Consider the following 27,076-nt stretch of genomic DNA (forward strand, 5'->3'; position numbering starts at 1 on the left):
GTGCTCCGCAACAAGAGAGGCCACGACAGTGAGAGGCCCGCGCACCGCGATGAAGAGTGGCCCCCGCTTGCCACAACTAGAGAAAGCCCTCGCACAGAAACGAAGACCCAACACAGCCCAAAAAATAAATAAATAAATAAAAAAGAGAAATAACCTGAGGTCCATTTCAAAAAAAAAAAATACAATGATAAACAGAAAATTGTTTTATACTTATTAAAACATACAAAAGATACATGCAGGTATCAGTTTAAACTTTTTCACTTTGATATAATACAAACCCAGTTCTGAAATAGGTGATTTATCATACACATTAAAAGCATTAATGAAAAAACTATACTCCTATAATTAGGAATGATTCACATTTTTTTAAATTGAAGTATAATTGATTAACAATATTTTGTTACTGGTGTACAGCAAAGTGATTCAGTTATATATATATTTTTTCATATTCTTTTCCTTTATTACAAGATATTGAATATTACAAGATATTGAATATAGTTCCCTGTGCTATATAGTAAGTCTTTGTTTCACATTTTATATATAGTAGTATGTTATCTGTTAATCCCATACTCCTAATTTATCCCTCCCCTGCTTTCCCTTTGGTAACCATAAGTTTGTTTTCTGTGTCTGTGAGTCTGTTTTATAAATAAATTCATTTGTATTATTTTTTAGATTCCACATATAAGCGATATCATATAATGTTTGTCTTTCTCTGTCTTACTTCACTTACTATGATATTCTCTAGGTCCATCCATGTTGCTGTAAATGGCAATATTTCATTCTTTTTATGGCTGAGTAATATTCCACTGTGTGTGTGTGTGTGTGTATCATACATATTCTTTATTCATTCATCTGTTGGAAGCTTAGGTTGCTTCCATGTCTTGGCTATTGTACACACTCCTGCTATGAACACTGGGTGCATGTAGGAGTGATTCACATTATTAATTTAACTCAATGTTAAGGGACAGCTAGTACATCAATAGAACTATTTCTGATCCCTGGCTCAAGATAAGGGCAGAGTCTAGGAGTCCCAGTTTCAATCTATCCCTATGCTGGAACCATAGAAAGCAAATATTCACATATCAAAAAATCTTCATAAATTTAATGAAGTCACATGAGACAGATTAGTCTAACAAAGAACTGGCTGCTTATTTTGAGACTGTAATTCATTCTAAGAACAATCTGTAATTATTTGTCCCTAAAATCCATCAAAGTTATTTAAATGTTATGTGGTATATCTGTGCAACGCATTCACCCTAATTTGCTCCACATACCTACAACCTGTACTTTCTCTGTAATGTCATCTGACAGTTCACCTTTCTTGCTGACAGAAGTTAATTCAAGGCATTCTGCACTATGCCATCAACACTGACCAACCATTAACAAACATTTATGTAAACTGTATATTAATCGTATTTAAGGACTGTTAAGTGCAAGGCTGACGGCTAGCATGGTTGGTTTCCTGAAGAGAGTTCTTATCTCCAAGCTTATGCAAACAACAGTGGATTCTCTTCAGTTTTCCCTTCGAAGCCAACAAAGATCAGTCCAACTGAGGTACCTCGAGAATCTTAAGTGTGACATACCTAAAATCAAAGTACAACAGATCCCTATTAAAGAAACAGACAAATGACACAGCAATCTTGCAGTTACCCACTTACCTGGTTATAGTATATGTTGCTGCCTAAAGATATTTAAAGCTTTCAAAAGTGATTCTTTTACTTCCCAGTGAACTGATATTAGAATTCACATAGGACTTCCCTGGTGGCGCAGTGGTTAGGAATCCGCCTGCCAATGCGGACATGGGTTTGAGCCCTGGTCCAGGAAGAACCCACATGCCACGGAGCAACTAAGGCTGTGCGCCACAACTACTGAAGCCCGCACACCTAGAGCCCGTGCTCTGCAACAAGAGAAGCCACCACAATGAGAAGTCTGCACTCCGCAATGAAGAGTAGCCCCCGCTCGCCGCAACTAGAGAAAGCCCACACACAGCAACGAAGACCCAACACAGACAAAAAAAAAAAAAAAAGAATTCATATATGAAATGGAAACTTTGAAAGTCACATGACAGTACCATTCTACTTTAGGAATGAGCATTAGGAAATCAACAAGCGCTCATTTGCACTAATGCTAAATTATGTTTAGCTGATCCCTATTTCTCATGTTCCCAAGGAACCAACCACACAGCCAGCCACATATGTCCTTGACCAATTCTAAACAGAGGAAAAATACACTTCTAAACACTGGTGATTCAAAGAATTCAGAGCTCAAATAAAGTAACAGTGAGAAAAGATAATCATGCAGGTGTCAAGCAATGTTTTTGCTATTTAAATCATAAAGATAGTACCCATCTCTTGGCTTATTTAGGATTACAGTAAATCAGTATAAATACATAATTTTGAAAGCATTCTGGAGATCTAAAATGAACTAGAAGAGGAAGATGGAAAAACAGGAATAAATGTTGTCTGCGTTTTAAAAATACTAAATGCATCAAAACTTCCAGTGATGAATGACTAAACGTAATTTCTTCCTGACACAGGAATGATTCCTGATACCTACCTTTTGACAGAAAAGACTAAACTCTTTCCTCACATTCAATTTATATTTTCTTTAACACTAGTTCTGCACACAGTATTAAAAAGAAATCTTGGTGAAAAGAAAATCTATCACAGTGGCTACACCACTAAAAGAAGATGACGCAGAATAAAAAAAAATAAAATTTACTGTTTATTTCACAAAGAAAATTAAGTGGTCCAACACATCTTCGATCATCATCTGTGTCCTTTCTGACAAGAGAACATACAAAATAATGGCAAGCTAGATCATGAGTCTAGCTCAGGGTCAAGTTTTTCTACTTTAATGACCATCTCTGGAGCTAAAGCAGCAGTGCCAGCTTGCTGGTTCTCTGCTTCCGACTCAGACAATACTTCTTCCTTTATTTTTACAGGCTTATTACTGGCCTCCTCCTCTTCATCTGAAGACTCATCAAGCTCCCATTCATCGTCTATGTCCATTTCAAATACTCTCACATGACGGAGATTCGAGCTTAACTAAAGAAAAGGCCAAATAAAGAACTTTTAAAATGGCTTAACTAATACATTATGTATAAAAAAGTAGAAATCAGAAATCTGAAAAAAGTGGTTTTATAGGAAAGTTATTTTCCCATCAATTTACAACAAAATCCCTAAACTCAGCTTTCATTTTGTATAAAAGGATCTCCACATACAATTTCAAGATTACTAAAATCTAAAATTGTTATTAATTACTTAGTAAGCTTTCTCAGAACAAGAGAACCAAAGAGCTAAGGCCACTACATGCTCATAATCAATAAAAGCTTGACATCACTAAATGTCTGCACTGAGAGGACTGAGATCCTGTTGCTTCTGTTACTCTTTGCAACAATTTAATACTTACCACACAGGACACTTTGCGAAAACCATTCCCAGCAACATACTGTGCTTTCATACTTTCCAGTAATCTCCAGTGCTTCTCAAAGTGCATGGTACGGGTGGGAATAGCGCTACGCTGCTCATCTAGCCTAGAGAGGGAAGAAAACCAACCCAGGAGTGAAATGGGGCTGTTCCCCCTGGTTTACTAGGGGTGGTATCAGGGTTTGATTTCTACCAATATTCCCATTTCCAATATAATTCTACCAGCTACTGTATAAAAAAGCTGTGATACTATATTCTATGAAAAAACTGCATTTCCAAATAGGCAGAATACCTTTCTAAGGCAGAAACCTTAGTAAGGTTTTTGATTCACTTTCAAGGTAAGCAAATGGACTCATTTTAAAAATTAGAGATCTGCTTATTTAAATCTCAATCTAAAGCCATCTCTTGGAACTGACCTTGAACCTCTATGTGGCTACTGAGGTCCTAATTCTGAAAGGAAAATACTAAAGGCAAATCTAAAATAATTCTACTACAAACTGGGGTTCATGCTATCCTTGAAAACAGAAGTTCCATTCTCCACACCAAATAATTCCCCACCTTGTTCCAGCAAATAATTCTTGACAGAAGAGCTGTTGAAGCCAGTATTTTTTCAGTAAAAAAATAGGAGCATTTCTGCTCAGCTGACTTTATTTATCTATCATACCTAAAGAACCAGAATGTACAATATACATTAAAAAAACATTTAAATGTTCTATCAGAAAGACAATCTTACTAATGTAAGTTACCTTGTAGAGTAAGACCCAGTGAATTGATATTCTGCAGAATCTTCACTGTTATACACTAAAGACAACGGCAACTGGACCAAGAGTCTATCTCTTCCTTCACGTCCTACAGTGTCTTTAAGAACTACTGTGACAGTTTCATCATCATAAAACTGTGCATCTAAACAACTGTAGGTGCTAGAATTAAAATAAGTTTTGTTATATCAAAGATGTTATCATGACTGAGAAAATACTGTATATATAACATTATACTGGTACCAAGCAGAAAACTGACAATGAAAATATCAAGTGACATTCTATACAGTAACATTTAAAATATATCATTAGTTTACACTAAAGTCACAGTTACCTGCTGCACTGATTACTCACAAATATAACTAGGCCCTGAAAATAGATAATCATGAAAAAAAAAAAACCTGTGAACTTGGTTCACAGCTCCAGAAAACTCTTGACATCAATGGTCAGGCCTTAAGCCTGTGGAGATTCCATGAATGACACCATGTATATACATATGTGTGTGTGTGTGTGTATATATATACATATATACATATATATAATAAACAGAGTTAACTAGAATGAAAAGTAAAAATAAGATTTACATATGAAAAGACACAACTTCAAAGACATTATCATAAAGAACTTTGTTTATGTAAGGAAAAGAGTAAGAAAAAGGTTGGTTTAGGATTAGTGTCAGTTCTTTCTCTTGCAAAAGCCTCAGGATGACATCAAGTATTCTTACCCTTTGTGCCCTAAGAAAATCCCACCCCAGTGAGAAGGATACCACCTCACACCCCTGCTGGTCATAAGAAGACCTTCAGCCATCTGCCCCCTGGAACCACATTACTTTCTTAGTGGACAAAGAGCTCAGAAGTATTAATTGTAGGAAAGCACACTATAAAAATTCCTGCAGGCCAGTAAGGTTCCTTTCACTGTAAGTCAAATCATCCTCTAAGTACAAAATACATAACCAACCCAGCCCCCTAAGTTGCAAATGACGAAGGCCTTCTAAGAATATCATCACTGTAACTGAGTCTAACCATATTCCTATAATTGTATTTATTCTATATACATCTCACTCAAACAAGATTCAAGATTTACCTTCTTCTCACTTTTTCAGTTGTGGCATATGTGAAGCTCCCAAATTTAATAGCAATTAGTCCATTACTTACAGATCTTCAAGAAAGAAAGGGGGTGGGGAAGAGACTTTGTAGAACAACTTGGATAGGCAATAATCTATATATGCTTGAAAGAACATGATTGTTAGTACATTTACCTAATCACCAAACCCCAGACCAAAATACTATTACACTCACTCTAGAATACTGATAACTGATTTAAACCCCTGACAGATAAAACTAACATCAAAACTACAACTTAGTTTAAAATCTTATAGTCACCAAAGTAGCAAGATTCCTTATAAAATAAGGATGTTTGGGACAACCAAATTATTTCTCTCGGGCTACATCTTGGTTTCAAAAAATTTCCCTCAGGTTTAGATTTAAAATCATTTAAGATCCTAGTGACATTCTGAATATTATTTATTTTTCAAAACTTTTATTTGCATTCTCAAAAGAAGTCTCTATATGCAAGGCTTCTTGTTAATGAAAGGCATACTTAACCTGAGGTAAAAATCCTTTCTATAAGGATGCCAAAATATAATTTTGAACTTCCACAAGTTGATGAGATATAATCCTGACTATTCTGTTGTTATATTTTTCCTAACCCTAAAAATATCCTACACGTAACAGCTATATACCAATACAAAATTAAATAATCTAGAATTAAAAGGGATCATATAGCTTCCTAATTTGGCATTACCACCTTAAAAATGTGAAAACAAAGACCAGAACAGTTAAGTTAGCAAGCCTAAAGTCATAAGGCAGCTTAACTAAAACCTGAAATGTACGGAAGGGAAGCGGTATGTTTTATGATTAAAAATAATAAAATCTTATCTCCTTGGTTCAAACTTCAGATTAATACTTACTGGGAAATATCAGTATGTCTCCTTAAGATGCACATTTTATAAAGTGAATCTTCTAAAATAGTAAAAAGAAGATAATGCAGATTTGAGGTTTTATTATTCCACCTAAGGAAAAAAATTAATGTCAAAACATGATTATTTAGCTACCAATGCATAGAACAAAACTGTATTATTCACATGAGATAGGGGAGAGACACTTACAGAAAAGGGAATTTGAACAATCTACGTGTGGAGTCCTCACTAAAACAAAAGAAAAAAAAAAAGTAAGAAAAATTTTAATTGGCTGCTGAATTATACCACCCAAAAAGGTAAACAGAATTACCTTCTAGCATCTGTATATAATGGAATACATATTGCTTGATTCATTGATTTTCCAATCACATCCTAAATAAGATTTAAAAATATAATTAAAGCATGTACATACACAAAAATAAATACTCACAGAAAGTGACTGATCGTCACTGTTTAAGTCTAGTGCAAAATCATCTATATCACCAACCTTCATGCAAGAAACTTTAATGACAGTCATGACAGTAAGGAAGAGAGAAAGTTCTGAGCTGAAAAGGACCCTGGAGATAAGTGACGGCAGGTTAGAAACCACCTCTTCTAGTCTCATAGCATCAATCATCCATCATTCGGTAGTTAACAGACACATCAGCTCTGTAACTAAGACCTTTTATAATAAGTTTGTTCTGGGCACAAATAAAATACTAAAGGACATCAACACGTTCAATAACCATGTATTTATTTTTTAATTTATGTAAGGAAGCAACAATAAGAGGAAATATTAGAGTGAACCATATGAAACTGCCATTTTTGTTAGTCAAAAATAGTTGAATATCAGCATTTTGATATGGTTCATCTTAATAACTACGATCATTTACATAAGTGAGCCACATATTGTGGATATTCTTGCTCCTACACAAAAACAAGCGTTTCTTTCAAACTTACTGCTGGCTTTTGCAAGCACTGATCAATAACATTCTCCATCCGCCTTTTCACAAAATGCAATGATTTTCGAGGATAATAAGGAAACAGCAAAGGACTTTCTGGTTTGAAACAAAAACAAAAAATAAAAAGCTGTAACAAACTAGATAACTAGGAGAAACTAATCTACTGCTAGAGCCAGCCCACACAGCTTATCTGACGCTGGAATTCTCCCTGGCCACTTCATTACGCCTTGGCACGAGCTCACTAGAAACGACCGTGGCCTCCTGCCTTGCACCATCCCCTGCTGCCAGTCCACGGAAAGCCACCACACTCACTACAAGCTGAGTCCTTGAAGCTTGTTATTCTATATTTTATTTTTCCCACCAAAATCCAACAGTATGCTTCTGCTGGCTATAAGAAGAAAGGGGTGATTTGGGAACCATAAGACATACAATGAAATAAGTTCATTTTTCTCTCTTCTTCACCACCATGGTATAACAACAGCACTTGTTTTGGAAGAGTGTGATAGTGAAAACAAGAACAGGAGACAAGAAACTGGTGCTATGAAAATAAGCTCTTTACTTTAGAAAAGACTACTTTATCAGTAGAAAGTAATATATAATTTGTCATTTAGTGACACCAAGTATGCTAGGTTCTTTTTATACCTATTGTTTCTATTGTTTACAATAGCTGTATATATTAAGCATCATACTCTTTATTTTACTGATTAAAAAAAAAAATGAGGCTTAGGAGGTGTAGGCAATTGCCCAGTGTGAGAATGACTAGGAAGCTAGACCTCTCAATCAAGCCCAGGTCCAACTCCCAAGCCCACCCTCTTCCACTGTGCTCTGCAGGCCTCCCTCACAGCACCTCATGTCCCAGCTATGCTGGATAAAAGGAGCTTTAATCGTGTTAACATTTTAAGCTCCCAACAGGTGACAGATGCTGTGGTATCAGAGAGATATTTGGTCTTTGTCCCCAGTTCCTGGCCCAGAGCTCCTTAAAACTCTTGGAATTTCCTGAGTGATAAGGATGACAGGAGCATACTCTGTTTTAATGAGGCCCTGAGATAGCTTCAGGATGGGGGCTGGTCTCCATAAAGACCAAGCCTTGATTAGAAGCTTGGAACTTTCAGCCCCTTCCTCAACCTGCGGGTAGGGGAGAGAAGCTAGCGTGAGTCCCGTCACCAATGGCCCCTAACCCCTATATAATGAAAACTCCATAAAGCCCCTAAACGGCAGAGCAGAGGGCCTCTGGGTCGATGCATGCATTAAGGTGCTGGGAGGGCAGTGCGCCTGGAGAGGGAATGGAAGCTCCACGCGCCTCCCCATACCTTGCCCCGTGCATCTCTTCCACTTGGCTATTCCAGAGTGGTATCCTTTATAATAAACTGGTAGATGTAAGTTAAGTGTTTCTGAGTTTTGTGAGCCATTTTAGCAAATTATTAAAACTGAAGTATGGGAACCCCCAACTTTGTAGCCAAGTGGAACAGAAATGTGGGTAACCTGGGGACCCAGTACTTGTGACTGAACTCTGAAGTTGGGGCAGTCTTGTGGGACTAAGCCCTAACCCTGTGGGGTCTGGTGGTAACTCTGCAGAGTTAGTGTCAGAATCGAACTGTAGGACACCCAGTTGGTGTCAGAATTGGTCTCAGGAGGGAAAAAAGCCTCTCATTTTGGTGTCACAAGTGTCTTCAGTAAAAACAGCTCAGATGCATACTGCCTGCTTATATGCTACGTGCCAGGCACTATCCTAAGTGCTTCATCTAGATTAATTTGTTTAATCTTCCCAACAGCTTTCTGAGGGAGGCGCTCTGATCATCCTCACTTTACAGAAGAGAAAACTGGGGCACAAAGAGGTCAGGCAACGTGCCCTCAGCTACACACCAGGGAGTGGCAGAGCAGGACTTCAGCCCGGGCAGCCCAGCTTCCAGCACACCGACCTTTACCCACGTAACAACACCAACTCTCTCACATCCCCTGGGAAGCTACGTGTGCTAAGCATTTAGCACTTGATTTTTGCAAAGTGCTAGGAAGAAGTTTCATTAAAGGTTTCTTAATAGCTCCATAATGACAGTCGGTATTACTTCATACTAGACTAAGAAACTGGGAGATTAATGAGCTTGTCCAAAGTCACATACTAGCAAACTCTTAAGCGTTTAAGAGATGGAGTTAATCTGAAGTTAAACATGAGACCTGTAACTAAGATTATGCCTTTCTCTTCAGCCATAGAAGATGTGGGGAGAAAAAAGGGTAGAACCTGTTTTTAGCCCGAAGTCCCCAGGATGGATATTAGCCCAACAGTGAGAGGGTCCAGGTGCCACCCCTGCTGGTACACTGCCATCAGCCCTCCCCAGGCATCCTTCCTTACTCCTTGGACATCCTGATTAAATATGGTAAATGAGCTGAGTCAGCTGTACTTTTATTTCTCCTCCATTCAATAGCTAACTTACATCAATATATCTCCCTCAATTGATCTTAAGACTCTCAAGCAACGTAAAATACATCCTGCTCTGACAAAGAATTTGGGCTTGTAGGGTTAAATCAAGCAGTAAGCAAAGTTCTGGGCCTGAGATTTCTCTGCCTCCCCCCACTCACTCACTCATTCAGATACACAGCAACCACACAGAGCAGAGGTCACTACTGAGTCCAGTTAAAAACTCAGGCTCTCAAGTTAGCAGAATCCTAGCTCTATCGCTTACCACCTTGTATCATCTTGGGGCCTTCTCTAACCTTCAGTTTCCTCACTAGTAAAATGAAGATAACAAGTACCTACCTCATAGGTTCTTGTGAAGATTAAAGGAGGTAATACATGTATGTGGCTATTACCCCGAGGATCTAAGAAATAGCTAAACTGTGGTCAGATTATTCTTTGAGAAAGCAAAGAAACAGATGCTTTAAAAATCTTTTCATCTAAAATGGAGACGTTTCGACATATTTAATGGTTGCTATTTTGTGTTGCATTCCCAGTAATGTTGGCTAAATAAAGTTTTACCAAATCAACATCCTAGAGAATGAAAGGCATAACAAGTAAATTAAAAAAAAAAAAAAACAACCACAGAAGAATACAGTGATGCATCATTATAGGAGTTAAAAGCATTATATGCTCTTAAAAGCTACTGGCAAAATAGACTTCTCTAACTAATAGGCTCTACAGTTTTCTTCCCAATATCCTATTTTTTATACATATTTTTTATAACAGACAATACTTAAGCAATCTTACTACATCACAGTTAATATCAGAGTGTTTCTGAACATGGTAATGTCATACACTGTTATTATTTTACTGTTTCTCTAATCAAATAAAATGGACACAAAAGATAAATCTAAAGAACTTAGATTAAGAATTCAGCAAGTACACTTGCTGATGTACTGGTCTCAAATAAATATAAACGTGGCCAAAATCCATGTTGGTTCATGAAATACCTTTAAGGTGGCTGCTGTTTTGAAGAAAATCATACCACTGGTTCCCTTCTGTGTTAGGGGGTGACACAAGGTCATCATCTTCGTCTTTCAAGTACTAGAAGTACAGAATTAGAAATTTAAGTTTTGTAAACCAAAGCATTAGGCTCCGAAATTGTTTATATTTAACACTATTCTACTTATTTTGTTTTACTGCCAAGTCCTCTGAAAGTGCATTATTCTGTGAGATGACCAAAATTTGCTAAATGCCAAGCAACTGAACTGCAAACATTAGAATGCTATAGATTTAGAGACTATTGAGGTTAAATTTCATGTTCTATTTTCAGGAAGCACATTTTAAACTTATATATGTCAGTTTATAAATTAATTTGAAAAGTATCAACTGTCAGTCTAATCTATGGCAGTAGTTCTCAAAGCGTGATCCATGCAACTCTGAGAGTCTTCAAGATGCTTTCAGAGACGCATGAGGTCATTACTATTTTTATAATAGTATCAATATATTATTTGCCCTTTTCACTGTAATGACAGTGAAATGCCCTGTCAAAAATGCCAACGAGAGTCAAAAGCACAGGTGGAGAAAACTGCTGGCACTGTCACCAAGAATCAAAGTACTGGCCCCAAACCATACTAGCAGTCACTATATTCCTTTTTGCCACATACAGTTTCACTAATCTCTAATGAGGCTATTAAAATGATTAATTTCATTAAATCTCAACAAAATCTTTTTAATATTCTGACTGACTGAATTGGGAAGTATGAATAAAGCACTTTTGCTGCATACCAAAGTATGACAGCTATCATGAGGGAAAGCATTTATGAAAATGTAGTTGTGAGTCAGGCCAGGCACTTCTTTGTTATTAATGGAATTCCATTTTCACTCAAAAGAACGACTGGCAGACAAACTATGATTATTCATTCTTGGGTGTTTGGCAGATATGTTCTTGAAAATAAAGAAAGTGATCCTGTCACTTTAAGCAAAACAACTGACAGTATTTATTACCAATGATAAAATTTAAACATTCAAGCAAAACTTAAAATTTTGGAAAAACCTGTATCTGCCACTATGTGTTTGACAACCTCACAGTAGTTAAACATTGTCTGATGAGATTGGTAATGACATTAACAAAATCTGACTTTTGGATACTGTATGAAGAAAGGCGTCAGCGTATGGAAGATCGCTGTAATTCAGCGAATCAGTATTTTCCAAATGACCAACACATGATACGGCAAAATCACATGCACAGTGTAAAAGATCCATCCAAAGTGCAAGGTAGATGAATGAATTTTAATGAATCAGAATATGAAAAGTCCACTGATGCAATTTAGATTCCATACTGAAACTAACCTAAGATACTACCACTTGTCAGGATCTGGTGTAGTATCAAAGAATATTCACAGTTATCTAAAAAGCTATTAAAATACTTTACCCTTTCCAACTACACACCTGTGTGAAAGCAGGCTTTCTTAACCAAAACAACACATCACAATAGATCGAATGCAGAAGCAGATATGAGAATATAGCTGCCTTGTCTTAAGCCAGACATTAAGGAGATTTGCAAACATATAAAACAATGCCATTCTTTACTTAATTTTGTTTTGTGAAGTATAGCTACTTTTCGTTAAAAATATTTATATTAACATGTAATGGAAAGTGGGTTTGTTCTTTTTAAATGAATTAAGAGATAAATAATTCTTTATTCTGTTTAATTTCTAATACCCAATAATATCTACTATTGATAGATCCAGTGCACATAAAAGCTCTCTGGAGTCTTCAAAAATTTTAAGAATGTAAAAGGGTTCTGAGACGAAAAAGTTTAAAGCTACCCTTTGGTGATTTTACTAAAAGGAAAGGGTTACTATATAATTTGGCATTATAGTACTTTCAAAAAGTTTTGTATAATAAAGACTAACACTGCTAAAGTTTTAAAAATAAAAAAATTAGTAGCTAGATTCAATCCAGAGCCCATACCTGACCAACTTTTTCAACGTTAAAATATTTTCCTTTTCGATTATAAAGATCTGGAGCCTAGAAAGAATAAATATAGTTTAATTCTTAAGTCAACTCACTAAAGAAAAAAAAAATCTTATATATTTAAACCAAAAACTCTATTGTTTAAGAAAGCTGTTGGTGGCAGTTACTCTTTTATATATAGTAACACACACATACAAACAGAAGTTCAATTTATATGCTTTATATTTAATAAATAAGTACTGCCATTAATTAGCTCAATAGTTTAAAAAGCATACATAATTGCTTAGAACTTCAATTAAATTGGATTAAATTTGATTACTTCTTACCATTATCCCGGTTTATTGTGATTATTTTTTAAAAAGCACTATAGAAATACCAATTTCCCACCTCATTGAAATGTTCAGTAAGAAATTCAGCAACAAATGTGATGTCTTTTTGAGTCATCTATCAAAACCAAAAGGAACAAAAAGAAAACAAATTAAGATAAGAGAAAGCTTGCCAATTAAATTCTATGTAATAATAAATGTGACTTTTTTACTATCTACTAAAAGTTATGGGACAAATAAGCAAAGTTCCTTCAAAGAAAATGTCAACAGAAATTCAGGAGATTATGCAACTCTGAAAATATGAAATCCTAGGGCTCTGAGAAGCACGTAATTAAATATTTTAAACACATTTTCCAATCAGCGACGCCAATAGCTACAGAACTCTTTATGGCCTAAGGCTGTTTATTATTTTATGCCTTATGCTAAGACTACGTGTGTAGAGTCCCTCCTTTGGGAGTGGGGGGTTGTGAGTCCAGATAAATAACCTCAATGTGAGTTAAGGGCTGCAACCCAAGAGCGCTTCAGTGTTGGCCCTCTGCTTCTTTCAATGACCCTGCCTTCTCCCTAACCCGGTTCTTCAGCCCTCAAAAAATTACACATTGAGGGCTCTCCCAACAACTAACATATTATATTTCCCCAAAGAAAGCTAAGAGTGATGTCAGAGAAACAGCTAAGGTGAACGTCTCTGGTTTGCAAGGCCAGTCATCCACAGCACAAAAGATCTACTTCGTATAAAAGCTGTGATCTTTTACTCATCTGGGCCACCAAGGCTAATCTTAATGCTCTCTATTTTTTCAGACTCAAAATTTCCTAATCTATCTGAATCACACAGTTTGGGCAGGGGTGAGGATGAGCGAGCTACAGGAACCAAGCGGGAATTTTGCCTTATTCTGTAAGATTTTTCTAGAAGAAGGTTCCATTGCTACTTGTCACAATCCTTAGAGTCAGAAAGAAACTGGTGTTTGCCTGACCTCAACATAGGTACTAATACCTAAGTACTAGCTTTCCAAAGAAAATAAAAATGCATTTAGGGCGATTGGGATTGACATGTATACACTGATGTGTATAAAATTGATGCCTAATAAGAACCTGCAGTATAAAAAAAAAAAAACAAACAAAACAACTAATACTAAACTTTCATTGGGTTATTTGTATGGAAATATGTTAATATAAATGTTTCAGACATTACATGAAATTTCTAAAAATCTTATATTTGTATTTGTATGGAAATATGTATGGAAATATGTTAATATAAATGTTTCAGACATTACATGAAATTTCTAAAAATCTTATATGTTCTGGTATAATGTTATAAGTAATAATCCTAGTTATTACTTTAAAATGTATATCTCAGAAATAAAAAAAAAAAAAAAAATGCATTTAACATTTTAGGAAGTTAAAGTAAGGAATCCAAACACCCTATGTTATATAGATTACAAAATCTTATACAAACATGAAAACAATAAACTTAGCCATAATAAAGGTATTCTGTGAGATAAAAAAAATATCAAACACGCGAATTTTAAAAAAAAGGCTTACTAAGATCTGTCTTGTGTCTACAGCCTAACATCTTGTTAACTAATAACAGCATAAGACTACCAAGATGACCAGCAAAGCCGAGCTCAACCAGGGCAATATTAACATATTAGGAGGGGGGCGGAGTCAAGATGGCAGACTAGGAGGACGCAGAATTTCTGTCTCTGCACAAGTAGGGCACCTACCAGGCACAGTGGGGGACCATGGACACCTAAGGGGACGGGAGAAACCCCCAGCAACCAGGTAGGATGTGGGGTGGGGGGGGGGTGAGGGGCAGGAGAAGTGGAGGCGGGATGGCACTGGCGCCCCTGAGGGGCGGCTGGGGGAGGGGAAGGGATCCTATGCCCGAAGGGGGAAATTGTGGGACCATTGAGAGGACAGAGGATCAGAAGGGAGCGTGGCCAGTTTTCCCCTGCCCACTTGGGCACCCGGGAGCATGCTGAGATCCCAGGCCTGATCCTCTGCCCACCGAGGCCCCCTCCAGCCGCAGGTCCTGAGGGAGCAGGAGGGAGGGAAGGGGGAGCAAAAGTAAAGGCCAGACCTATGGGACCGGCACCCCTGAGGGGCGGCTGGGGGAGGGGAGGAGTTCCTACAGCCAGAGGGACCCACCCACGGTTAGGGGTCCAGTGGGGATGGGGGAGACCGTTGGTGGGGGGAGCATGGAGGAATGGAAGGGAATGTGGCCAGCGCTTTCCCTGTCCACTTAGACACCAGGGAGCCTGTTGGGCTCCCGGGCCTAATCCTCTGCCCTCGGAGCCTCCCTCCTGCAGCACAGAACACAAGCCCTGCCCCTACACCCCCACCCAGGGCCCCGCCTCCACACTCGGAGACCCTCTCTGAGACCCCCTCCAACTGCGCTGGGCCTAGACCCCACCCACACACCCCCACCCAGGGCCCCGCCTCCAAACTCTGGAGCTCCACAGTCGGAAGGCCCTCCTTTGCAGATGCTACCTCTCCCGGGCACAGATCCTAAGCAGAGGCCCCGCCCCACACTCAAACGCCACCCCCTACCCCACCTAGGCTCCACCCCACCTTAAACCCCACTCCTGCCTAAGTTCCACCCCTGCCTAAACTCTGCCCCCTCATAGCCAAAGCTTCTTTTTTTCTTCTTTTTTCCTCTTTTAGACTGGGGTTCTGTTTTACCTTGTAGATTCATTTATATTTTATTTTTTTCTAATAAATCTTTTACTTTTCTAATTTTATTTTATTCTTTATACTTTGTTATTGTTCTGCTCCTTTTGGCTTGTTCCCTCCCCCCCCTTTTTTTCTGTTGTGGTTTTATTTTACCTTGTTGCAGTTGTTTCAATTATACTTTTATTTTTCCTAATATATTTTTTAGCTTTCTAATTTTATTTTGATTTTTATTCCTTGTTATTATATTGCTCCTTGTTTTATTTTTGTTTTTTTTGTCACGCCACACGGCTTGCAGGATCTTGGTTCCCAGGCCAGAGGTCGGGCCCAAGCTCCTGTGGTGGGAGCTCCAAGTCCAAACCGCTGGACTAACAGAACCTCAGACCCCAGGGAATATGAATCGGAGTGAGGTCTCCCAGAAGTCCTCATCTCAGCACCAAGAGCTGGCTCTATCCAACTGCCTGCAAACTCTAGTACTGGAGGCCTCAGGCCAAACATCCAGTAAGACAGGAATACAGCCCCACCCATGAAAAAAAAAAAGAAACGACAAAAAAATATGTTACAGACGAAGGAGCAAGAGTTAAAACCTACAAGACCAAACAAATGAAGATGAAATAGGCAACCTACCTGAAAAAGAATTCAGAGCAATGATAGTAAAGATAATCCAAAATCTCAGAAACAGAATAGAAAAAATACAACATTCAACAAGGATCTAGAAGAACTAAACAGCAAACAAACAGTGATGAACAACACAATAACTGAAATTAAAAATAGCAGAATAACTGAGGCAGAAGAACAGACACATGAGCTGGAAGATAAAATGGTGGAAATAACTGCCAGGGAGCAGAATAAAGAAAAAAGAATGAAAAGAATTGAGGACAGTCTCAGAGACCTCTGGGACAACATTAAACACACCAACGTTTGAATTATAGGGGTCCCAGAAGAAGAAGAGAAAAGAAAGGGTCTGAGAAAATATTTGAAAAGATTATAGTCAAAAACTTCCCTAACATGGGAAAGGAAATAGTCAATCAAGTCCAGGAAGTGCAGAGAGTCCCATACAGGATAAACCCAAAGAGAAACATGCCGAGACACATGTTAATCAAACTATCAAAAATTAAATACAAAGAAAAAATATTAAAAGCAGCAAGGGAAAAGCAACAAATAACATACAAGGGAATCCCCACAAGGTTAACAGCTGAATTTTCCAGCAGAAACTCTGCAAGCCCGAAGGGAGTGGCAGGGCATATTTAAAGTGATGAAAAGGGAAAAACCTACAAACAAGATTACTCTACCCAGCAACGATCTCATTCAGATTCGATGGAGAAATCAAAAGCTTTACAAACAAGCAAAAACTACGAGAATTCATCACCACCAAACCAGCTTTACAACAAATGCTAAAGGAACTTCTCTAAGCGGGAAACACAAGAGAAAAAAAAACCAAAAAAATCCTCAAATCAATTAAGAAAATGGTAATAGGAACATACATATCAATAATCACCTTGAATCTAAATGGATTAAATGCTCCAACCAAAAGACACAGACGGACTGAATGGATACAAAGACAAGACTCTTATATATGCTGTCTACAAGAGACCCACTTCAGACCTAGGGACACATACAGACTGAAAGTGAGGGGATGGAAAATGTTATTCCATGCAAATGGAAATCATAAGAAAGGTGGAGCAGCAATACTCATATCAGATAAAATAGACTTTAAAATAAAGACTGTTACAAGAGATAAGGAATGACACTACATAATTATCAGGGGATCAATCCAAGAAGAAAACATAACAATTATAAATATTTCTGCACCCAACACAGAAGCACCTCAACACATAAGGCAAATGCTAACAGCCATAAAAGCAGAAATTGACAGTAACACAATAATAGTGGGGGACTTTAACACCCCACTTACACCAATGGACAGATCACCCAGACAGAAAATAAATAAGGAAACACAAGCTTTAAATGAAACAAGAGACCAGATAGACTTAATTGATATTTTTAGGACATTCCACCAGAAAGCAGAAGAATACACTTTCTTCTCAAGTGCACACAGAACGTTCTCCAGAATAGATCACATTTTGGGTCACCAATCAAACCCCGGAAAATTTAAGAAAACTGAAATCGTATCAAGCATCTTTTCCAACCACACGCTATGAGATTAGAAATCAATTACAGGAAAAAAACAGTAAAACACACAAATACTTGGAGGCTAAACAGTGTGCTGCTGAATAACCAAGAGATCACTGAAGAAACCAAAGAAGAAATCAAAAAATACCCAGAAACAAATGACAATGAAAACACAACGACCCAGAAACTAGGGGATGCAGCAAAAGCAGTTCTAAGAGGGAAGTTCATAGCTATTCAAGCACACCTCAAGAAACATCTCAAATAAACAATCTAACCTTACACCTAAAGCAACTAGAAAAAGAACAAAGAAAACCCAAAATTAGTAGAAGGAAAGAAATCATAAATCAGAGCAGATATAAATGAAATAGAAACAAGAAAAAACAATAGCAAAGATCAACAAAACTAAAAGAACAGTCTTTGAGAAGATAAACAAAATTGATAAACCTTTAGCCAGACTCATCAAGAAAAAAAGGGAGAGGACGCAAATCAATAAAATTAGAAATGAAAAAGGAGAGATTACAACTGACACGGCAGAAATACAAAAGATCGTAAGAGACTACTACAAGCAACTATATGCCAATAAAATAGACAACCTGAAAGAAATGGACAAATTCTTGGAAAAGTACAACCTTCCAACATTGAACCAGGAAGAATCAGAAGATATAAAGAGACCAATCACAGGTAATGAAATTGAAACTGTAACTGAAAATCTTCCAACCAACAAAAGTCCAGGACCAGATGGCTTCACAGGTGAATTCTATCAAACACTGAGAGGAGAGTTAACACCTATCCTTCTCAAACTCTTCCAAAAAATTGCGGAGGGAGGAACACTCCCAAACTCGTTCTATGAGGCCACCATCACGCTGATACCAAAACCACACAAGCACACAAGGATATCACAAAAAAAGAAAATTATAGACCAGTATCACTGATGAACATAGGTGCAAAAATCCTGAACAAAATACTAGCAAACAGAATCCAACAACATATTAAAAGGATCATACACCATGATCAAGTGGGATTTATCCCAGGGATGCAAGGATTCTTCAATATACACAAATCAATCAATGTGATACACCACATTAACAAATTAAAGAATAAAAACCATATGATCATCTCAATAGATGCAGGAAAAGCTTTTGACAAAATTCAACACCCATTTATGATAAAAACTGTCCAGAAAGTGGGCATAGAGGGAACCTACCTCAACATAATAAAGGCCATATATGACAACCCACAGCAAGCATCATACTCAATGGTGAAAAACTGAAAGCATTTCCACTAGGATCAGGAACAAGACAAGGATGTCCACTCTTGCCACTCTTATTCAACATAGTTTTGGAAGTCCTAGACACAGCAATCAGAGAAGAAAAAGAAATAAGAGGGGGACTTCCCTGGGTGGCGCAGTGGTTAAGAATCCGCTTGCCAATGCAGGGGACACGGGTTCAATCCCTGGTCTGGGAAGATCCCACATGCCGTGGAGCAGCTAAGCCTGTGTGCTGCAACTACTGAGCTTGCGCTCTGGAGCCTGTGAGCCACAATTACTGAGCCCACGTGCCACAACTACTGAAGCCCACACGCCTAGAGCCCGTGCTTGGCAGCAAGAGAAGCCGCCGCAATGAGAACCCCGCGCACCGCAACGAAGAGGAGCCCCCGCTCCCCGCAACTAAAGAAAGCCCGCATGCAGCAATGAAGACCCAACACGGCCAAAAATAAATAAATAAATAAATTTATAAAAAAAAAAAAAGAAAGAAAGAAATAAGAGGAATACAAATTGGAAAAGAAGTAAAACTGTCCTTATTTGCCAATGACATGATACTACTATACATAGAAAATCCTAAAGATGTCACCAGAAAACTACTAGAACTAATCAATGAATTTGGTAAGGTTGCAGGATACAAAATTAATGCACAGAAATCTCTGGCATTCCTATATACTAACAATGAAAAATCAGAAAGAGAAATTAAGGAAACACTCCCATTTACCATCGCAACACAAAGAATAAAATACCTAGGAATAAACCTACCTAAGAAGGCAAAAGACCTGTACTCAGAAAACTATAAAACACTGTTGAAAGAAATCAAAGATAACATAAACAGATGGAGAGATATACCATGCTCCTGGATTGGAAGAATCAATATTGTGAAAATGACTATACTACCCAAAGCAATCTACAGGTTCAGTGCAATCCCTATCAAATTACCAATGGCATTTTTCACAGAACTAGAACAAGAAATTTTACAATTTGTATGGAAACAAAAAAGACCCCGAATAGCCAAAGCAACCTTGAGAAAGAAAAACAGAGTTGGAGGAATCAGGCTCCCTGACTTCAGACTATACTACAAAGCTACAGTAAGCAAGACAGTATGGTACTGGCACGAAAACAGAAATACAGACGAACGGAACAAGATAGAAAGCCCAGAGATAAACCCATGCACATATGGTCACCTTATCTTTGATAAAGGAGGCAAGAATATACAATGGAGAAAAGACAGCCTCTTCAATAAGTGGTGCTGGGAAAAATGGACAGCTACATGTAAAAGAATGAAATTAGAACACTCCCTAACACCATACACAAAAATAAACTCAGAATGGATAAAGACCTAAATGTAAGGCCAGACACTATAGCCCTCTTAGAGGAAAACATAGGCAGAACACTCTAGGACATAAATCACAGCAAGATCCTTTTTGACCCAGCTCCTAGAGTAAGGGAAATAAAAACAAAAATAAACAAATGGGACCTAATGAACTTAAAAGCTTTTGCACAGCAAGGGAAACCATAAACAAGATGAAAAGACAACCCTCAAAATGGGAGAAAATATTTGCAAATGAAGCAACTGACAAAGGATTGATCTCCAAAATATACAAGCAGCTCATGCAGCTCGATATCAAAAAAACAAACAACCCAATCCAAAAATGGGCGGAAGACCTAAACAGACATTTCTCCAAAGAAGATATACAGATTGCCAACAAACACATGAAAGAATGCTCAACATCACCAATCATTAGAGAAATGCAAATCAAAACTACAATGAGGTATCACCTCACACCAGTCAGATGGCCATCATCAAAAACTCTACAAACAATAAATGACGGAGAGGGTGTGGAGAAAAGGGAACCCTCCTACACTGTTGGTGGGAATATATATTAACACAGCCACTATGGAGAACAGTATGGAGGTTCCTTAAAAAACTAAAAACAGAACTACCGTATGACCCAGCAATCCCACTACTGGGCATATACCCTGAGAAAAACCATAATTCAAAAAGAGTCATGTACCACAATGTTCATTGCAGCACTAGTTACAATAGCCAGGACATGGAAGCAACCTAAGTGTCCATCAACAGATGAATGGATAAAGAAGATATGGCACATATATACAATGGAATATTACTCAGCCATAGAAAGAAATAAAATTGAACTATTTCTAGTGAGGTGGATGGACCTAGAATCTGTCATACAGTGAAGTAAGTCAGAAAGAGAAAAACAAATACCGTATGCTAACACATACATATGGAATTTAAAAAAGCGGTACTGATGAACCCAGTGGCAGGACAGGAATAAAGACGCAGACATAGAGAACAGACTTGAGGTCATGGGGGGAAGGGGAAGCTGGGATGCAGTGAGAGAGTAGCACTGATGCATATACACTACCAAACGTAAAATAGATAGCTAGTGGGAAGCAGCCGCATAGCACAGGGAGATCAGCTCAGTGTTTTGTGACCACCTAGAGGGATGGGATAGGGAGGGTGGGAGGGAGGCTCAAGAGGGAGGGGATATGGGGATACATGTATACTAATAGCTGATTCACTTTGTTGTACAGTAGAAACTAACACAACAATTGTAAAGCATTTATACTCCAATAAATATGTGGAAAAAAAATACTACTATATACTACCTTATTCAGCTCAGGAAGTACGTGGTCTTCGGTCATTCTCAACATTGCTGGAAATATAAATTTTAAAACTATCTTTAAAGGAAAACTACAAACATAATTTTAATTATAGATGCATGTCAAAAACTAAATGTATTTCACTGGACTACATTTTCCATTTTCAACAGCTTCTTGTCACCAAGGAAAACTTATTTTTCTTCGAAGAACTAAAAGATGAAGAATTTAAATTTGATTTATATTTTCAGGTTCAAAGTGGTTGGTATAGCAATCCTAAACTATTATTTTTCATTTTCTCCTTCAATTCAACCCACTGCCACTCCAGACAAACAAACCTAACTGCTGCCTTGAGCTAAGACTACGTGTGCAGGTATCCCTCCTAACTCGGTGATGTTTCTTCTCTTAAAATGTGCAAGCAATTCTTTCCTCCAAAAGTATTAGAATACCAAAAAGATGTGTTTCTTTCCCTTGGGCTTTTTTGCTACATGAAGATATTTCCACTAAGACTTATGTGTGTAAACACACACTTACATGTGTGTATATATATATTTATATACTTTCTTTAATATTGTGGTTGGTTCTTTTTGTCTTTTCATAGGGGTACCTTTATCAATACCGTGTTTTCTATACATATTACATCCACCTAAGTCAAGAAGTATGCTGCATGTGCTTCTGCATAGTGTTTGAATATGCTTCTTATGTTTGGTTGGGAAAAAGCATGTTGGACATTATTCTGCAAATATGGATTATTTTAAGAAACTGTTTTTAATTAATTCAAACTTCTAAATTATCTGAAAACCCAGCCATAATCTAGGCTCCACTCATTCATTTATCCATCCAAAAATTAATTATTGAGTGTAATATAGGTACTAGGGATACAGCAGTACAAAAAAAGTCCCTGCCTTCATGGAGACTGCATTTTACACAAGAGCAAACCAAGGTTAGAGCGCTAACTAGTGGCAGCACCCAGTTACAGTTAGGTCTCCAGTTCTCCAATCCAGTGTGCTTTGCTCTAATGACAAGGACTGAGCAGTAATTCATTTATCTTCTAATGCAGCTTCTTATTACAGTTAGGACAGGCAATAAGAATATAAACTGCCTAATTACTCCAATAATTATCAGTAAAACCAAGCTACTACTTCTGTAAAAGAAAGTCACTTGTAAGGTTTCGTTTAATTTTAACATTGTAGTTTATTCTAATTAACTCTGATATTAAACAGGCTGGCCTGATAAACACTCTGGCTCCCCATTCTGGCTAGTGTTGGTATGGTTCTGAGAAAAATCTAAGAATTTTAAATGTCAACATCTACAGATCGCTTTCATTTTTTTATTGAAAGCAATTATACTAGGCTAACAAATATGAAAAGTCTGTTTTAAAAATATGAGAATTAAAGATCTGGGCATTTGTTTCAAGGATATTAGCACATTACAGGTAATTTACTTTCTATTTTACTCTTCAGAATTTTAACAAATATGGGATAAATTCTACTTACAACTGAATTTTGCATATGTTGGAGGGAAATGTATGCTAAATTATTTCAAAGATATTAGTAGAGGTCATAAAAATAGCAGTACAAATGGACCTAAATAAAATATGCATATCCTGTAGAGTGAGCATTAAAACATTTAATATCAAGTCAGTAACTATTTGTTAATTACCTACAAATGCAAAGATACTGTGGAGACAAAAAGAAAGGCCACAAGTGGTCTGCATTCTATTTAGCTAGGGCATCATTGTCCAATAGAAGAGATAATGGAAATGTTCTAGTTCTGTGCTGTCCAACATGGTAGCCACTAACCACATGGGCTCCTGAGCACTTAAAATGTGGCTAGCATGACTAAAGGACTGCGTTTATAATTCTACATAACTTCAACTAATTGAAACAGCCATATGTGACTAGTGGCTACCATAATGAATGGCACAGATCTAGAGACAGAAGACCAAAGTATAAAACAGGAGCTAAGCTATTCAAGGGCAGAGGTTTTGTCTTATTTTTTCTCCCCCTTTTCCCACAAATCTAACACCTAACAATACCTAATACAAAGCAGAGATTTAAAAAATGTTATTTTAACCTAAGGAGACATTACAAGGTAAGTAAGGGTCAATTCTCAGTGAGTGACAGAGACAATCAATGCTAGAAGGTGTATCTGCAGGGGTGGAGATGGGTGGGTGTATAGAAGAAATAAGACTGGCCATGTGTTGAAAACTGCTGAAACTGAGTGACGAGTAGAAGGCAGGTCACTTATACTATTCTCTCTACTTCAACAGGTATTTCAAATTTACTATAGTAACTGAAATATGCTAAATTGATACTCCCACAATTTTTTTAAAAAGTGTTAAAAATACAAGAATGCTTCATTCAATTCACTTACCCACATACAGCCACCGAAAAAATGCTTTGAAGTTTTTCATACTGCTGTCTATAACTCTAGAAGATAAAAATAAATCAGAAATGAAATTATTATATGGGGTTCATGTATCATTGTTCAATTATTGTAGAATATAATAATCCTTTTTGTTCTATTATATCCTATCTGGATGACATTTAAGCCTTTACAACAGATTTAACAAATAAAACACATACCCAAAAATAAAATTTCAAAAGAGCAAATCCTGATTCTTTTAAAAAATAAAGCAAATAACTCAGATTCTAACTGATTATAACAGCCTTTCCACAAACTGTGTAACAGTCTTTCCTTTCCGGGCACTCAGTAAAGTATGAAATCCTTTTCTAACTTTGGCAATAAAAGAAATCAGAAAAAATGTTTCCGGCACCATTCTCAGTTTAAAAAAAAATACTCACTGATCAGTAAGAAGAAAAAAACATCAGACACAACAGAAAATCATTATTATAAACTTGTAATATGTCACTACCACTACCTCTGATATCAACAGACATTACTTTTGGAAGTTGATTTTTTATCCTTACAGCAATGAATCTCAAAATTTGAATTTCCTTGGGCTTTACACAAATGTACCCCCAAGATTAAGGGTTATAAGTGGAAGTCATCTTCACTTTGATGAAACTGTCTCTGAATATAAAGATGGATATCATTTTTTTTAAATCTCTTTAAGCTCACATCTGTAAGATAATTACTCTAAGCAAATAATATGTGCACTTTTCACCCCTAAATCTCAAAGTCCCTTCCAAGCATTAAATGTCATAATACTACTGGAGAAGTAGGTCAGCATCATTAACCTTTCTGTACACAGTAAAACACCTGACATAAAAGACTGTAACATCTCTTGTGTTACCAAGCACTATGATCAAAATTCTCTTGCAGCAAAAATGAAAAACAGAAAAGACGTTCCTTTCTGTCCTTCCCAGTCAATACTCTCACCCCAACCCCAGGCAACCACTGATCTATTATAGGCTAATGTCAAAGTTCTCACTGCCTCAGTTTCTCCATTATAACCTAAAACAATGCTATATTCTACTTATCTCAAAGGAGGAAGAAGTTAAATCAAAAACTACCTTTCACTAAAAGGTGAAAGGTGATCACAGAAAGCTTAATATTTTATGTTTACTCTCTGCAAATACAGGGAACCAAAAAATTATTCAACATTCAGGGAAAGGAATATCATTTCTCCTCCTGCTTTGTTCTTTGAGCACACACATCTGTAATAAGCTCTACCTTCTAAAAGCCCATTAGGGGCTTCCCTGGTGGCACAGTGGTTAAGAATCCGCCTGCCAATGCAGGGGACATGGGTTTGATCCCTGGTCCGGGAAGATCCCACATGCCACGGAGCAACGAAGCCCATGTGCCACAACTACTGAGCCTGCGCTCTAGAGCCCGCGAGCCACAACTACTGAAGCCCGCGCACCTAGAGCCTGTGCTCCGCAACAAGAGAAGCCACCGCAATGAGAAGCCTGCGCACCGCAAGGAAGAGTAGCCCCCGCTCGCCACAACTAGAGAAAGCCCGTGCACAGCAACGAAGACCCAACGCAGCCAAAAATAAATTTAAAAAAATAAAAGCCCATTAAAATGATGGTGGATTGGTGGGGAGAGGTGGATGTGTTATAAACTCACACACAAAAAGAGGACAGTAGAAAAAAAATTTTTTTAAGTTTCAGAAATGTCAAAAGCCGACAGAAGACTGGTGACTGGTGAAGGTCACCAGAGGCGGCCACGTGTCGGGCACTGTGGAAAGAGAGCAGCAAGGAATCATCCGCCCGGCAGAACCCCAAGGATACTCAGTCCTTAGAAACATCAAGTTCAACAGAAGACATTAGGATGACGTCTGGGGCTGGACAAAAGAGGACACACTGAAACACAGAGTGGCCAATACACTCTTTCCCCCAAAATATGAATGCCTAGGCGTTTACTACCTTCCAGACAAAAACAGAGTTCTTCAAAGAAGCTGAATAAACTGGGAAGAGCCAAGGTGGTGCCGGCTAGGCATGGGCCGCCCACAGCACAGGTCCGCATGCTCTGGCACTCACGCTGGCTTTGGGCCGCCCTGCACCCAGCAATTCCAAGCAACTTTAAACTGCCTCGTGAATAAATATGAGTGAACAATCGGGCATCAGGTTTTTGAAGAAAGCTTGCAACAAGAGACCAAAATAAACAGCAAAGTGACACACAAAGAGGAGATAATTCAGGGAGCGGCAGAGATTTTTTAAAACTCTAATGTCCTCAGAGAGCTGTGAGGAGATGTCGCATCCACAAAGCAAGAGCACAGCTTTGAAAAATGATTAAACAAATAAGAAAACACTTAGAAATTAAAAGACAGGACTGCCATAATAAGACATTCAATAGCATGGTTCAGGTCAGTGATCTCGTCCTCCACCCCACCTGGGCTATTTATTCTAAAGTTCACACCCTAGACCTTCATTACCAACGTGAACCTTTTTTTAAAATTTATTTACTTATTTATTATTTTTGGCTGCATTGGGTCTTCGTTGCTGCACACGGGCTTTCTGTAGTTGTGGCGAGCGGGGGCTACTCTTTGTTGCGGTGCATGCGTGGGCTTCTCATTGTGGTGGCTTCTCTTGCTGTGGAGCATGGGCTCTAGGCACGTGGGCTTCAGTAGTGGCTTGTGGGCTCTCTAGAGCACAGGCTCAGCAGTTGTGGCGCACGAGCCTAGTTGATCCGTGGCATGTGGGATCTTCCCGGACCAGGGCTCGAACCTGTGTCCCCTGCATTGGCAGGCAGATTCTTAACCACGGCGCCACCAGGGAAGTCCACCAACGTGAACATTGTAAATCACAATTTAAAGCACCCTGCTCGCCAACAACCAGCAACTATCTTTCCAGTGACTTTTCTCCAGTAGCCCAACATTCATCCCACCAAGACTACCACCTACTAGTTCTACCATCTTTCACTGTCTCGCACCCCCTCTGTGTCCTCACTTCCCTCCTAAACCAGTACAGATTTGAGGTTTATCATTTTAGTCATGCTCCTGCTTCAATTTCTTGCCTCCCCTTTGCTTCCTTTTACTCACCAAGCCTAGTAAATCAAACTGCTCACCTATTCTGTGCTCCCACTCGAGCAGCTGACCCTGGCTGGGGAAAACCACACAGCCTCGCTGGCTGGTCTCATTTTAACGCTCCTGGGAATGCTAACCAAGCAGCCCTTAG

General features: G+C 38.1%; 1 protein-coding gene across 1 annotated transcript in view; it reads right to left on the reverse strand.

Annotated features, from left to right (window-relative positions):
- Positions 1–2,711: 2,711 nt before the first annotated feature.
- The window catches only part of ANAPC4 (anaphase promoting complex subunit 4), a 45,230-nt gene continuing 20,865 nt past the window's right edge, over positions 2,712–27,076 (reverse strand). Inside the window, exons 17-29 of the mRNA XM_068543138.1 lie at positions 23,868–23,923; positions 21,501–21,547; positions 12,864–12,920; positions 12,474–12,530; positions 10,508–10,601; positions 7,104–7,201; positions 6,475–6,536; positions 6,354–6,392; positions 6,156–6,257; positions 5,270–5,344; positions 4,175–4,348; positions 3,412–3,535; positions 2,712–3,047 (exon numbers count right to left, since the gene is read on the reverse strand). Coding sequence (XP_068399239.1) covers positions 2,820–3,047; positions 3,412–3,535; positions 4,175–4,348; positions 5,270–5,344; positions 6,156–6,257; positions 6,354–6,392; positions 6,475–6,536; positions 7,104–7,201; positions 10,508–10,601; positions 12,474–12,530; positions 12,864–12,920; positions 21,501–21,547; positions 23,868–23,923 — 1,213 coding nt within the window. The 3' untranslated portion in view covers positions 2,712–2,819. The remainder of the gene's footprint in view (positions 3,048–3,411; positions 3,536–4,174; positions 4,349–5,269; positions 5,345–6,155; positions 6,258–6,353; positions 6,393–6,474; positions 6,537–7,103; positions 7,202–10,507; positions 10,602–12,473; positions 12,531–12,863; positions 12,921–21,500; positions 21,548–23,867; positions 23,924–27,076) is intronic.

This window comes from Eschrichtius robustus, chromosome 4, assembly GCF_028021215.1.
Source record: "Eschrichtius robustus isolate mEscRob2 chromosome 4, mEscRob2.pri, whole genome shotgun sequence".
Taxonomy (NCBI): Eukaryota; Metazoa; Chordata; class Mammalia; order Artiodactyla; family Eschrichtiidae; genus Eschrichtius; species Eschrichtius robustus.